This window comes from Pecten maximus, chromosome 7 (assembly GCF_902652985.1).
Source record: "Pecten maximus chromosome 7, xPecMax1.1, whole genome shotgun sequence".
Taxonomy (NCBI): Eukaryota; Metazoa; Mollusca; class Bivalvia; order Pectinida; family Pectinidae; genus Pecten; species Pecten maximus.
Window position 1 is genome coordinate 13,709,402 of NC_047021.1, and position 15,693 is coordinate 13,725,094.

A 15,693-nucleotide genomic window follows, 5' to 3' on the forward strand; every position below is an offset into this window, starting at 1 on the left:
TAACGTGTGTGCCCACCCCTGGCATCAGTAGCGTGTGTGCCCACCCCTGGCATCAGTCGCTGCTCTTACTCTCCTTAACATTGACCCCACCAAGATGTTTATTGCCCTTTGAGGGTTATTATTCAACTCCTAAATAAGGGCCTGTGTGAGTTGAGCGACGTTATATGGCACGTTGACGCGCTTCCTTCCTAACCCTCCTGTCTAGCTCGTCCTACAAATGCTCGATTGGGGACATATCTGGACTGTATGGTGGACATCTAGAACTGGAACATTGTTTTGAGCCAGAAAGTAACGAAAAACCTTAGCAACGTAAGGCTACGTTGATGGAAAAGAAAAGAGACGTGTGGTCCCAAGGTAGCACACTACAGTATAACAGCCTGGCCATGGGTGATTTTCTAGTTAAGCAAATAACTCATGTATTATGATGTGCGGAAAAAATGAACAAAAAAATATAGGTTTTACATTTGTTAAAAAATTGAGAGAGAAAATTGGTTACGTATTTTAAATTTCCGAATTTTCCGAATGTGTTTACACATGAAATTTAGTTCAGCAGAAAACGGTACTTTGCACATACAATGTATGTCAAAACAAGTTTAATGCTGTCTTTGGGATAGGTTTCAGAAAAAAATGTGTAAGGCATTGTGCCATTTTGATATTTTGCAGTTTTTAATGATTTTTTTTAAGTGGATACCATGGTTTTTACAAGTCTAAAAAACATATCAAAAAATAATTATACTTATTCTTCACAGCTGTATCAACATTGTAAATGTTGTATAGATTACAAATGTATGTACTTTAGTATAGGTAATATGTAAGGTTAACTGGCTATGTTTACTTAACTTAATTATGTGCCTCATTTTTCAGAATTGGGCATTTTTACTATACACTGCATTGAGATATCCCTGCCAATACCATAACATCCCTCCTCCCAATCGGTCGTTTTCTGTTACGCAAGCGTCAGATTATCGCTCACCACTACGTCAATCGACATGTTGTCGTCCATCTGACATGTAAAGCATAAATTGAGACTCGTAAGTGAACAACACGCGTCTCCAACGGACCAAACGAAACTAACTACATGTACGTGTATGTGACAGCAGCCCCTGCGTAAGTAGGGGCCAGCATACAATGTAGGGACGTCGTGACCTTAAATAAAAATCCGCAACCGATTCCTAACCATTCCTGGACACACTGACCGACAATGAGAGCCGACAGTTTGAGGTGCTGTCGCCGTCGCCGCCTAAAATCGGTACCGAGGCGCGAGAGACGTCTACCTGTATCTTGACGTCGCGATGTATGCGCTGGCGTCCGCTCCTTGGACGGTCCAGGAGTGGACACCTAATCTCCCTGTGGCTCTGACACGCGCAGTACATCACATAGCTGGGCTACCTGACGTTGCGAATGCCCGTGCATTGTCAGAGTAATGACCTAACCCTATCGAGTTCACTCAATCGTAGCATTTCGCTGTACAATCGCTTCGAAAAGAAATATGGCGTGACTGATATGTACTGTTCGAATGTTCGATTTACCACATATGGTGCAAGAGTACCCCGATACACGCTTTCTTGAAAAATCTACTGAAAGCATGCAACGTCGAGCGAGGTCACAGTCGACTGAATTATAACGGAAGAACATTTTTGTAGTGCACAGAGGTAGCTCAGGTATAATTGACATCAGACCACGTGTCTAAAAGGTTTATTAGAAAAAACGAAATTGCGATTCTTTTTTCCAATAGTATATTTGGTACATGTAGTAACATTATAGAGACCTTCCACACAGCTGGTCTAGTGGTGTAGCTTGGTGTAATTATAGAGACCTTCCAAACAGCTGGTCTAGTGGTGTAGCTTGGTGTGTAATTCTAGAGACCTTCCAAACAGCTGGTCTTGTGGTGTAGCTTGGTGTGTAATTATAGAGACCTTCCAAACAGCTGGTCTAGTGGTGTAGCTTGGTGTGTAATTCTAGAGATCTTCCAAACAGTTGGCTCTAACGTATATTAATATTTGGACAGGCAGCGATGATTGATACTGTGGGCATGTTTGTAGATACTTCATACATTTCTGACAAAACAAATAAATTATAATCCTGTTAGTAATAAGATGAAATAGTCATTAATCTTTGAAATGGCGCTTGTAAGGCTGACACGCCATGCCTGACACATTTGAATCATAGTTTGTGTCCACTTCAGGCCCTTTTAAAGTTTGGGCGGACTCCAGTGTAGAACGTCAGGCCAATTATAGATTCGGTTATCCACGTCATTATATCAACACTGCGGACATGTGTCGGGGTAGTCGTCCGAAAATACCGGAAGTGCAAACATAGCCTCTGTCATAGTAGGATATATATATAGAGCTACTTCGGTCTCGCGGCACCACATTCAGTCATAACATCCTGGTGAGCGGTAAAGAATGCACCGGAAGCACAAACACGACCTCTGGAAGTATTGAGTAGTGGTAACCACTCCATGCTTTCAATATAGGCAACACTTAATGCATTGAACCCAGTGCTCGAGGATCGAAATATAGGCTAATTGGTGTTGATGTATATCGTCAGCAGAATCATTATCTTTAATTAATAGTTCATTTCTTATATTGACAATGGGTCAAGAAGAACGGGAAATCTTTAAATACGGAGTTGTCGTTCCTTGAATCCAATTTCAATGGCAAAGTTAACACTCGACATATTTCAGTCAATTTAACAAGAATAGTCTTAGTATGATCAAAAATTAGTTTTATCTAGGAAGACCAGACACGGTCTATTTGGCAATGGTCGCATTTTGTGGATGACCGCGGTAAAAGAGAGTGTACGTTGGGTAAAGACGAAATGGCGCAACCCACGTATCCGAATCTGTCAGTGCGTCTATGAATAGCCCAGATAAAGGAAATACCGAAGGTATTGCGTCAAACAACAACATATATCTAGACAGGTATTAACTGGTATTACAACCAGTATGTGCCTGGGTCGGGGTGTTCAATTTATTTTGAATGCAGGCACACATTGAACATGTGGAACCTGGATAAAAGCCAAAACCGACTGCATTGTTTAAATATTTATGATGTAATACAGGTGATCATGGTAAAAAGGTATATTTGAAATGTCGCCAAATCGAAAAGTTTACCATCTGTCTTGTATAAGATTCCGGAAGATAATTCCGAGATATTGGTACGAAAATGTACCAAGCATGATATCGTCCCAATTTGAAAAGTCATCTTTAGCATCAAATTGAAATCGCGCTACTGATAGAGTCTATTACATTGGTCAGTTTGGTATTGTAGTCGGTTTATTGGTGCCGTTTATTCAGTTATTTCGCTTGGCCTTGAGCTGGACAGTGATCCACTGTTGATTCTGTTGATTCCCATAGGTTTTAACCTTACATGTTTGAACAGAGAGACAAGATATGAAACAAACAATTTAATAACAATTTAATTGGAATTGACTAAAATACCGTGCCTATGAGTCTGATAGGAATTAGTCCATGATTATAGGAACTTTTCCTTACGTGTTCCCTAGACACCAACTACTTCCTGATGGGAACACTTGTTGGACTTCGGTTACGAAACTGGATTCTCCCTGTTATTGTATCAATGTTATCTGTCTAGTGTTATAAGTACAGTTACGTTCACGTAAGGGATTAAATTACGCATGCTTTGCTATAATTTGAGACAATTAGAATTATAAATACTCTGGTATAGTTTGAGGTTAATAAAAATGTTATAGTTTGAGGTTATCATAAATGTTATAGTTTGAGGTAATTATGATACTTTGTTATAGTTTATAGTAATTATAAATACTTTGTTATAGTTTATAGTAATTATAAATACTTTGTTATAGTTTATAGTAATTATAAATACTTTGTTATAGTTTATAGTAATTATAAATACTTTGTTATAGTTTATAGTAATTATAAATACTTTGTTATCATTTATAGTAATTATAAATATTTTGTTATAGTTTATAGTAATTATAAATACTTTGTTATAGTTTATAGTAATTATAAATACTTTGTTATAGTTTATAGTAATTATAAATACTTTGTTATCATTTATAGTAATTATAAATATTTTGTTATAGTTTATAGTAATTATAAATACTTTGTTATAGTTTATAGTAATTATAAATACAGTACTTAGTTACTGTTTCCGTTATTTGCCATGTTTGTAGGGGTTCTGGTATAGGTAGAGATAACACAGGTACATCATGTTATGGTTGGCGGTACCGGGATAACACATGCAATGCTACTAATGACAAGTTGTTCTCAGGTGAGTGGCGATGTGACCAAGTCGGGTAGATTATCAAATATAACGGACAATCAACCCAATGAAAACAGCTCATGGACAAACTAAATGTCAACATTTACCCTATCAACACAGCACATGGACAAACTATAAGTCAACATTTAACCCAACCAACACAGCTCATGGACAAACTATATGTCAACATTTACCAAATCAACACAGCTCATGGACAAACTATATGTCAACATTTACCAAATCAACACAGCTCATGGACAAACTATATGTCAACATTTACCAAATCAACACAGCTCATGGACAAACTATATGTCAACATTTACCAAATCAACACAACACATGGACAAACTATATGTCAACATTTACCAAATCAACACAGCTCATGGACAAACTATATGTCAACATTTACCCTACCAACACAGCTCATGGACAAACTATATGTCAACATTTACCCAATCAACACAGCTCATGGACAAACTATATGTCAACATTTACCAAATCAACACAGCTCATGGACAAACTATATGTCAACATTTACCAAATCAACACAGCTCATGGACAAACTATATGTCAACATTTACCAAATCAACACAGCTCATGGACAAACTATATGTCAACATTTACCAAATCAACACAGCTCATGGACAAATTATTTGTCAACATTTACCAAATCAACACAGCTCATGGACAAATGATACGTCAACATTTACCAAATCAACACAGCTCATGGACAAACTATATATCAACATTTACCCAATCAACACAGCACATGGAAAAAATGATATGTCAACATTTACCCAATCAACACAGCTCATGGACAAACTATATGTCAACATTTACCAAATCAAGACAGCACATGGACAAACTATATGTCAACATTTACCAAATCAACACAGCACATGGACAAACTATATGTCAACATTTACCAAATCAACACAGCTCATGGACAAACTATATGTCAACATTTACCCTACCAACACAGCTCATGGACAAACTATATGTCAACATTTACCAAATCAACACAGCTCATGGACAAACTATATGTCAACATTTACCAAATCAAAACAGCTCATGGACAAACTATATGTCAACATTTACCCAATCAACACAGCTCATGGACAAACTATATGTCAACATTTACCCCACCAACACAGCTCATGGACAAACTATATGTCAACATTTACCAAATCAACACAGCCCATGGACAAACTATATGTCAACATTTACCAAATCAACACAGCTCATGGACAAACTATATGTCAACATTTACCAAATCAACACAGCTCATGGACAAATTATATGTCAACATTTACCAAATCAACACAGCTCATGGACAAATGATATGTCAACATTTACCAAATCAACACAGCTCATGGACAAAATATATGTCAACATTTACCCAATCAACACAGCTCATGGAAAAAATGATATGTCAACATTTACCAAATCAACACAGCTCATGGAAAAAATGATATGTCAACATTTACCCAATCAACACAGCTCATGGACAAACTATATGTCAACATTTACCAAATCAACTCAGCACATGGACAACTTATATGTCAACATTTACCAAATCAACACAGCTCATGGACGAACTATATGTCAACATTTACCCAATCAACACAGCACATTGAAAAAATGATATGTCAACATTTACCAAATCAACACAGCTCATGGACAAACTATATGTCAACATTTACCAAATCAACACAGCTCATGGAAAAACTATATGTCAACATTTACTAAATCAACTCAGCACATGGACAACTTATATGTCAACATTTACCCAATCAACATAGCAAAGACCAGTATAAGACATTCGGGCCACACTGTGTATAGACACGGCAGCAATAGCAGATAAAGTTACATGTATATGTCCACGTTGACTATACTATACCGATAGTTGCCAATTACAAATCTACTAATCTGCATTATACGACCTTACCGGGGACATTCTATACAATTACTGACCTATTTATGAGGATTTTATTTCCGTGGATCTGATATCCAATACTTGGCAGCGTGTGCACTGTATGGGGATTACCACCCAATTTAACAATACAATTACCGAAACATTATTTTAGCTTATATAGAATTTTTCAACGTTAAAAGAAATACTATAGAATGCGTTGGCTAAGAATGATAAGATTTCTATGATGTTGCATGGTCTTTAAAAGGACACAAAGGAAAACAATTACTGACGTTTACGATATAAAAGTTTTTTTTTTTTTTTAAACTTTGGGTCTGATTCAAAACATGCTTTCCAGTTACGTATCAGTATCAGTCAGTACCGTAGGTAATATTGTATATAATATAGAACCAAAGCTTACCGACTTCTCCAGATTATGACATGTACAAGGCGTGTCAATTTAAAAGAGGAAGCGTAATACACTGATCCGTAGCTACCATTTTTGTCGATGTCCTTTTTGTAAGGTACTTCGCCTTCGGTTGTAGGGACTCAATGTAATATTTAGGCCTTTAACTTGTTCATACCTAAGTAAGGTCACTCTCCCTTCAATCCATAAAATTATATCACTTATGTCACCCGCCGTACTGGACCGGAAGAAGGGTGATATGATTACACCCCACCGGCAGATCCCTACTTTTCATTATGGCGTGCTCACTAAAACCGGAAGTAACATACTTCGTATTTTAAACCTATATGACTGGTACAATGGTATGTTGAAGCTTTGCCGTCCCGTAATGACCGGATGTGGCGATCCTACTAGGTATTCTATGCCATGTACTAGATAATGAGATACCTTCCCTGGAACTTTATCACTCATTGACACACGATGTAAGGGCCAGATGTGGTGTTCATACCAAAGTGGTATGTCAGAAGATTTTAGAGAAAATATTTTGATGGAGTTGATTTGTTACGACAATACAATGATATACACATACACATATCTGAAGTTGTGTACACACAGTATTTCGTTTTATCTCTTTGAGATGGGAATGACAGTCTTCACCCAGCTCCCCTCTTCCTTTTTATAATTCTGATTGATTTTAACTTATCACAAGTTACAGCCAAAGGATAGGACAGAAATCAACTAGATATGATTATGTTATATGTAATCCCATTATAGATCAATATTGTAAATAGGCCTAAGTTTATATGAATTGGTGTTTATATTTGAAAACATTTTCGTGCCGCAGACCGAAGGACAAACACCTCCTGCTGTCTATTTACGACATAATGGGAAATATTTAGGCCGACTTACCGGAGTGTACTCGATTGAATTTCTTTTGCTATCCACAGTGACAACACTTCAAAACAGTAATTTGTCAAATATACACGAGGGAGGACAAGCATTGACAGATCTATAGTGTACCCCTAATACGTTACACGTTACCCTTGTATATGTCAATTAACTTCAATTAACTTCAATAAACGTTTGTTATTAGTTTAAAATTAAACCAGCGTTAACTTTATCACGAATTATAGAGTACTTTAATACTCTTAGGTACAATGTTTGTTGAACCTCCCGGTGTCCGTCTGTCGTGTTTACCAAATGGTATTATCTGATACTTTTTTTCCATGTCTCTCTGACTGACTGTTATAAAAGTTCTCCTAGAATCCTTATTCTGTAACAGTGTATTATAATTAGTATCAATTCTGTGATTGGGCGCAGCCCTTGTAAGATTAAGTGGTTACAATGTATTTTTTTTTGCTGATGTTGCCAGTAGACAATATGGTTGATTAATATTCCTCATAATATAGTACATATGTCGGTTAATCGGTTTCCGTATTTAATTATAATAAGTCAATTACGTTTTGTAATTTTATTATAATACATGTTGTATTCATATATATATATATATACATATATAAATACATGTATATTAATTTATGTACTGATGGGTCATAGACCTAAAGTCAATAAATGAATTGAATTGAATTGAATATTTCCGTATCGTATATCTTCACTGAAAAAAAAATGATTCGATAGGTAATTATGTATATTAAAACAGGATGTAAAGTAAATTTAATGACGAATGAACACGTTTCACATTTTAATATACTAACTTCAGACCAAGTGGATGACAAGGTAGGTCTACATATTTTTTCGTTAAAATCAATCCAATTTCGGGTACCGCCTTAATTCTCCCTTTACGTATGTATCATCACACTCGCTTCTCAGTTATCAGACATTAAAGGTATTTCACTGATGTTTTCAGGTACAAAATGTATTTTTCAAGACAATAATCAAAATGAATATCTAACCCTAGAAAGTAAACGCCAGAAAGGCACTTACCCCAGGGTGGTATACGACAGAAAGTCAACTACCCCGGGGGAGTATACGAGAGGAAGACATCTACCCCAGGGGAATAGACACCAGCAAGACACCTACCCCGGGGGTATACCACAGGAAGACACCTACCCCTGGGGGTTATACCACAGGAAGACACCTACCCTGGGGGGTATATGACAGGAAGACACCTACCCCAGGGTAATATATGACAGAAAGACACCTACCCTAGGGTAGTATATGACAGGAAGACACCTACCCCAGGGTAGTATATGACAGAAAGACACCTACCCCAGGGTAATATATGACAGGAAGACACCTACCCCAGGGTAGTATATGACAGGAAGACACCTACCCTGGGGGGTATATGACAGAAAGACACCTACCCCAGGGTAGTATATGACAGGAAGACACCTACCCCAGGGTAGTATATGACAGGAAGACACCTACCCCAGGGTAGTATATGACAGGAAGACACCTACCCCAGGGTAGTATATGACAGAAAGACACCTACCCCAGGGTAGTATATGACAGAAAGACACCTACCCCAGGGTAATATATGACAGGAAGACACCTACCCCAGGGTAGTATATGACAGGAAGACACCTACCCCAGGGTAATATATGACAGGAAGACATCTACCCCAGGGTAATATATGACAGGAAGACATCTACCCCAGGGTAATATATGACAGGAAGACACCTACCCAAGGGTAGTATATGACAGAAAGACACCTACCCCAGGGTAGTATATGACAGGAAGACACCTACCCCAGGGTAGTATAAGTTTCGTTATTTTCCTTACCTGTAATGTAACGAAGTCTTTGGGTTGCTGATGTTCCAATCCGAACTTATGGAGACGAAAATGTTCTCGCGTACAGCACACCATGATCAATCTAGCATTGGCTTTGTTACTGCAAAATATACAAAACACGTGCTGTTTGGCTTTAAATCCCACACAAATATCAGATCGCGGGATTTAACCGAAGTTAATGTCGAAGCTCGCTCATGTACAACTAATGGGAAGTGAACAAGTTAAATGTATATGTACACATACATACTATTTATGTTCGCTAAGAGCAGTTCATGGGTCATTGACAAGCCCCATTGGTCGTCATTGAAGGGCTGTGGCGGTATAAGATAACAGCTCAAATATAACTAAACTATTGAATTAACTCGATGTTTGATTGGATTACCTTAAAAGGAAGTGTAACACCCATTCTAATCTCCGTATGCTAATTCGCTGTCATCAAAACACAAATAAATCACGATATTTAAACGTACTAAACAAAGCACGAACTTAATAAGATTCTACATGTTATCAGCGACCAGATTTCTAACGTATACATTTAACCGGTTTGCTGTCCATTTCCATGTACAAAAAGAGACACACCTGCCGACCTAGAGAATGGCGGGGGTTTCGGGGGCCAGGCGTTCCGGTAAGAGATTGCCAAACATATGTCCTCCTTATATCTGCAATATAACCAAGGCGGCTTATTAAATTTGTATGAATACACTCTGTGTGTTTTTATTTCATTTCTAAGTGTTTTGTATCAGAATGATCCTGTCTATTTGTTCATTTTGTACCAGAAGTCCAGGCTCGAGTAGGTCTGTATATATTGGGGTCGGTCACCCCTCATCTGTTTTATAAATACACAGTTTACATACAGTGAGAGCTCGAGATGACATACGTAATGAATAACATATGATACTATCCATATGTATATATCTGTCATACTATACAATGATAGCATACTGACTTAAATACCAATGTCTATTTGACGCGCGTTAAACAATCAATTCAGGTCGACAGCACATCTTGGTCAATCTCCTAGAGTACAATTCCGGAACCTAAATCAGGCCTAAGTCGGGAATGATTGGTGTTGGTATTTAGTATTTGATAATTTGTATCGGACTTTTGGGATAAAAGAGTAGGTTGATTTATGTCGATCTTAAACATTTGACACACAAAAGTACATCGAATAACTAAATTTATCATCTGCACATATGCCTAAACAATATCGTGATACAAAACAGAATGTCCTTTAACAATTGTTATACCGATAATTCAGGTTCTACCACACATTGCACGCGTATCTTCTGCTTTCCTCTGCTGGCGCACGCACATTTCACGCGAGAAGCAATATACTAAAATGTAAGTTAAGTGTCTGTATGCTCTACACAGGAATGCCAGTGTCTATTTTATCCCCAGCATCATTCATGGGATGCCCTTTTTGGATTCTCGTGACGTCATATTTCCCCCGTGATCATCAAACATATACGTTAAAACTGTTCAGTATCTAACTAGGGGATAGTAAGTTGTTTTGAGTGGCTATACTGGCGATTAGAACATGAAATTTGGTTTGAACTCGAGACCGATAGGTCGAGAGTTTAAACCAAATTTCATGTTCTAATCGCCAGTATAGCCACGAAAAACAACGTACTATCCCCATTCTAACACGTTTACTATCGCATATATTGAGAAACATTGTTTTACAGCGCTACAAGTACGCTGTTAAGTACTCTGTGACCTCCGCTAGTGACGTGTCATACTGTGGCGGATTGACCAACCAGAAAGAAGCTATCAAAGTCGGTCAATTGGCCACGCCCATACTGGCGAGAGCTCGGTCTGTATGTTAACGAAGCGGGGTATTTGGATTGTTGTGAAAGTCCTGTTTCCGAAGATTTAAAGACATATTTGGATTTACGCAGCATGCTTAACGACATGTGCATTTTAACAAAGTCAGGGTTGATGTGTTTCTACAGGCTCCACCGTTATGTGAAGTTGTGTGCACTTGTTCCATTTCATTTCGGATTTTACTTGACCTTAGATGCTTACACACGGACGAAATGAAAGTTTCAATCAATAAATGACGGTAAGAATGAAGTTAACGATTTTTATTAAATTTATTAAGTTAATTCATTCTATTCGATTTCTTCACTTTCGATTCCAATATCACGGGTCATCAATCATAAAAATGGTGCAGAGTGTTGAATTTCGCTACGAGTCGAACTTGACGCCATATTGTTTTGATTAGAAACGGGGCGTGGCTTAACACGATATGTTATGGTTCTATCGCAGATTAGAAGTCGGTCCGCAACCAATCAAAACACGCGTTGCAAACGAATCGTGTTAGAATTATAGAACACGTAAGGATTGCGGCAATGTTAAAACAAGACGATTCGGCAAATTACAGTCCCCTACCGGATGTGAAATCATATGGCAGGAATGCACACTGAATAATGATGAATTCGAATAGAAACTAAATTCTACAAACTGAATGTTTGTCTAACTCATCGTATTCATTAATTCAATATCTGCATTTCGAGGTTAGATGTGAATAAGTTCAGGAATATCAGAAGTTTAGTATAAGTGAAGTCACGCTTCAATTAGTGCTTGAGATGTAACCCGGACACACGTTTTTCCTTTGATATAGGTCAAAATGTAGGTCAGAGTGACCCACTTTTGATATATGACGCACCGCCTCACCAAGGTGAACCAATACCCTAAGTATGAAGTTCCAGTGGAGGCAGTGTATGGTGAAGGAGGTAACGGAGGACAGTCTGACGGACACAACGCTTCCCCCCCCCCCCCCCCCCCCCCCCCTCCCCCCAGGATATCCCCAAAGTCTCATAAAAAGCATATGCTCCTTAATTTTCTTACCCTGTTGGTCCTCTTATGTGTAAAACTGACGTTACCCTAATGCAGACATTGCTGACGTGACGTTTTTGAATTGTTAATATGACGTCATTGCAGCATTGCTGTGACGTCATTAATTTGTTATGACTTGTTTTAAATACCTCGTCTCCGGGGTAAGCGTACGAGACTTTTTCATACTTGATGTATGTAGGTCTAAAGGACGTGTAAAATCCACCCGGGGGTTACAAAATGCGGTGACACTCGAGGCCTGTCTAATTTTGTGACCCCCGAGAGTTTTAACAACATTTTGTTATCTCGAGGGTTTTACCACATTTTTTACCATGTCCTTCATACTCACATATGAAAGATCGTTTTTCTCTCATATCTAGCTTTTCAATCGCGACATCTCCCCCCCACCCCTTTCAGTTTTCAGTTTTGACAGGTTGACGGGCATTTGTTGATGCCATGACGTCATTATTCTTCATTGTGACGTCCTTAGCAATGTCATGAAGATTTATTAAAATGTATATGGTGAGTAATACTACCACAGAAAACATGAATTTGTTTTATGGGATAAACCAGTATTTAACCCGTAGGTATGAGAGCAATATTGACAGCCACAAACCCAGTCTCAGATCATTTTTGTAAGATGATATTAAAGGGAGGGATTCACAAACAATTTATACTTCAATAATAGGTAAACAACAACATGGTTTGGATGCATATGATACTGTTTGTTGAATGCAGGTGGCATTTTAAAAAATGCAAATCCTGTTTTTACAAAATGTAAAATAGAAGTGTAGAATTTCTATAATAGTCTATCGTCTTTTTTTAACGCAAATTATTTTAAAATATGTCAATGATATGTTAATAAAATGACCATAAAACTTTAAATATACCCTGATATTGTTTTTATTACATCACAGGGGTAGGAACCTACGTCACATGCATGGATTCCGTGACACAAAAATGGCGTCTCCACGGCCCGTTTCGGAGTAAGTTTTTACATATATATTACTTTGTTTTCCGTTCAATTTGCATATCGACACATAGCCTATTAAATTTCTATACCAAAAAGGACTACTCGATCGAAACAAATAGCGGACGTCAGTTCTTTATTTAGCCAAAAATTGGAAAACAAATATAAAATCATACCTAGATATAGGGAATACACTCGACGATGTTTCATGAAATTTGGCTATAAATGACGTGATCACACTATATATTGAAACCATTCTATCATCCGATTAATCTAAATATATAACCACTCCCATAAATGTATAAATGAATACAAGAATGTTGTATTTTAAACGAGAAATTATCAACCTAAACAAAATGATAGGCGTTTGGCAGGATCTCGCCGACTTTACCTAAAGCTGCCATAAAAAATATCATTTGTCCTCGGGCATATTATCGATAAAACTGAATTAATGCAATTGTGGATGTACAAGGAAGGTACAGAATGAATGAAGTGTGGGATGAATGAATTTGATGAATTACATATTTACAGAATGAATGAAAGAAGAGTGGGATGAATAAATTATAAAATTAATGAATTACAGATTTACAGAATGAATGAATTATAGAATGAACGACGTGTGGGATAAATGAATAATGAATTTAATGAATTACAGATTTACAGAATGAATGAATTACAGAATGAATGAATTATGAAATGAATGACTTACAGAATAAATGAATTACAGAATGAATGAATTACAGAATGAATGAATTACAGAATGAATGAATTACAGAATGAATGAATGATGAAATGAATGACTTACAGAATAAATGAATTACAGAATGAATGAATTACAGAATAAATGAATTACAGAATGAATGAATTACAGAATGAATGAATGATGAAATGAATGACTTACAGAATGAATGAATTACAGAATAAATGAATTACAGAATAAATGAATTACAGAATGAATGAATTACAGAATAAATGAATTACAGAATGAATGAATTACAGAATGAATGAATTACAGAATGAATGAAGTGTGGTGAATGAGAGCCCTCTTGCGAGAGGACACTTATTTATTTGTACGGATACTGAATCCATGGTCCCAATCTGGACAGTAGTCTATACCTATACAAGTATGACTGTTCTGAATGGTAGATTGGAACCTCTGTGGAGTCCATGTGTTTAATACTCTCTCCCAGAGTGCTAAACCCTTACAGATATTTACATTTCAATTTACAGTACATCCTAAATCGATCGAGTTGATAAATCTCCGAACTGCATTGGCCTACTATGTCTACAGTACAGGTTACTAAAGTATGGACACCTACCGCCCGAGACGACCAACGAAATCACATTCACATTCCATTCCATCACCTGGGTAAAACAATGCCAACAATTCCGCGTCGAATCTATCATAATATAGCAGTGTGTCTCTGTGTCATTGCACGTCAGACATCCATTGGACAAAGTGCTCAATAATGCGGTCAAGAACAGCAACTCTGACTGAACTTGGCCTCCAGAAAGTGACGTCAGCAAATGTGACGTCAAAGGTGCTTTCACTACTAGAATTTGAAAATACAACGCATTTTGCGTATGCACTTCAGCGTGTAAAAATAAGGCAAATGGAAAACGCAGTTAATTGATGAATGTTTTATAGTGATGTGAGCTTATTTTCATGCGCATGAGCAGCCATGACTGTTTATAATAAATATAATTAGGTTGCCTTTTTGAGAGCTATATATATTTAATTTATGCACGGCAAAACGAATCTTACAGAAGTGTCTATTTGATTTAAGATACGCTGTAAATGCGGTCTAAAATTGAATCCTGTATTTCAAATTATCATACGCGTCTCTAATTTATCTTACAACGTAGGATTATTTTGGCGTTAACAATACCTATCGACATTATGAACTATTTTAATATTGAATATATAAATCATTTAGTGTGACTCTTATGTACTTACAAAAGATGGCCGTTATTGTCGGATTTTAATGACATCACCAATGGCAACGCTTTAATTATTTCTCAGACTTTAACGAGATGATTAATTGTATAATCCACATCAATATCATTCGTAATTATTAACCATGAGGTTATGTTGTATAAACCAAAGTTTCGCTTACTGAAGGCTTTATCAGCTTATCGTATCATCGGCGATATTATCAAAATTTCGGATTTTCAGAAGTGTCGAAATATGTTTCATATTGCGTTTTGAATAAAAAAAATCATGCAATTTCAATTTTGAATTCTATATTTTAAAACTATAAGATGAAATATTTGTATCAAGCTTCCATGAAATGAAATATATACATATTTTTCTTTGGTGTCCTAATGTAAACTTTGTTTATTTTACAACAATTGCGAAACAAGTTACAGCAACTTATATCAATCACGTTTGTTGGCCCGGATGGAAAGAGTACCCGGGGAAAACCCATGTGGTCGACAGGTGACTCCATACCTTTTCACGTCCAGTCGGGGAATCGAACCCCGGTCGCCTAGGTGAAAGGCTAGTGTGTTGCTACTGTGCCAACTTACCAAAGTATGGTGTCTTGCTTCAAAAGTTTTGAATTCTGTGGAT

The 15,693-nt window shown here is 37.1% G+C and overlaps 1 protein-coding gene across 1 annotated transcript in view; it reads right to left on the reverse strand.

Annotated features, from left to right (window-relative positions):
• The window catches only part of LOC117331675, a 28,570-nt gene extending 14,021 nt beyond the window's left edge, over nucleotides 1-14,549 (reverse strand). Inside the window, exons 1-3 of the mRNA XM_033890507.1 lie at nucleotides 14,441-14,549; nucleotides 9,896-9,975; nucleotides 9,308-9,416 (exon numbers count right to left, since the gene is read on the reverse strand). Of these exons, the coding sequence (XP_033746398.1) occupies nucleotides 9,308-9,391 (84 nt within the window). The 5' untranslated portion in view covers nucleotides 9,392-9,416; nucleotides 9,896-9,975; nucleotides 14,441-14,549. The remainder of the gene's footprint in view (nucleotides 1-9,307; nucleotides 9,417-9,895; nucleotides 9,976-14,440) is intronic.
• Between the last annotated feature and the right edge of the window lie 1,144 nt (nucleotides 14,550-15,693).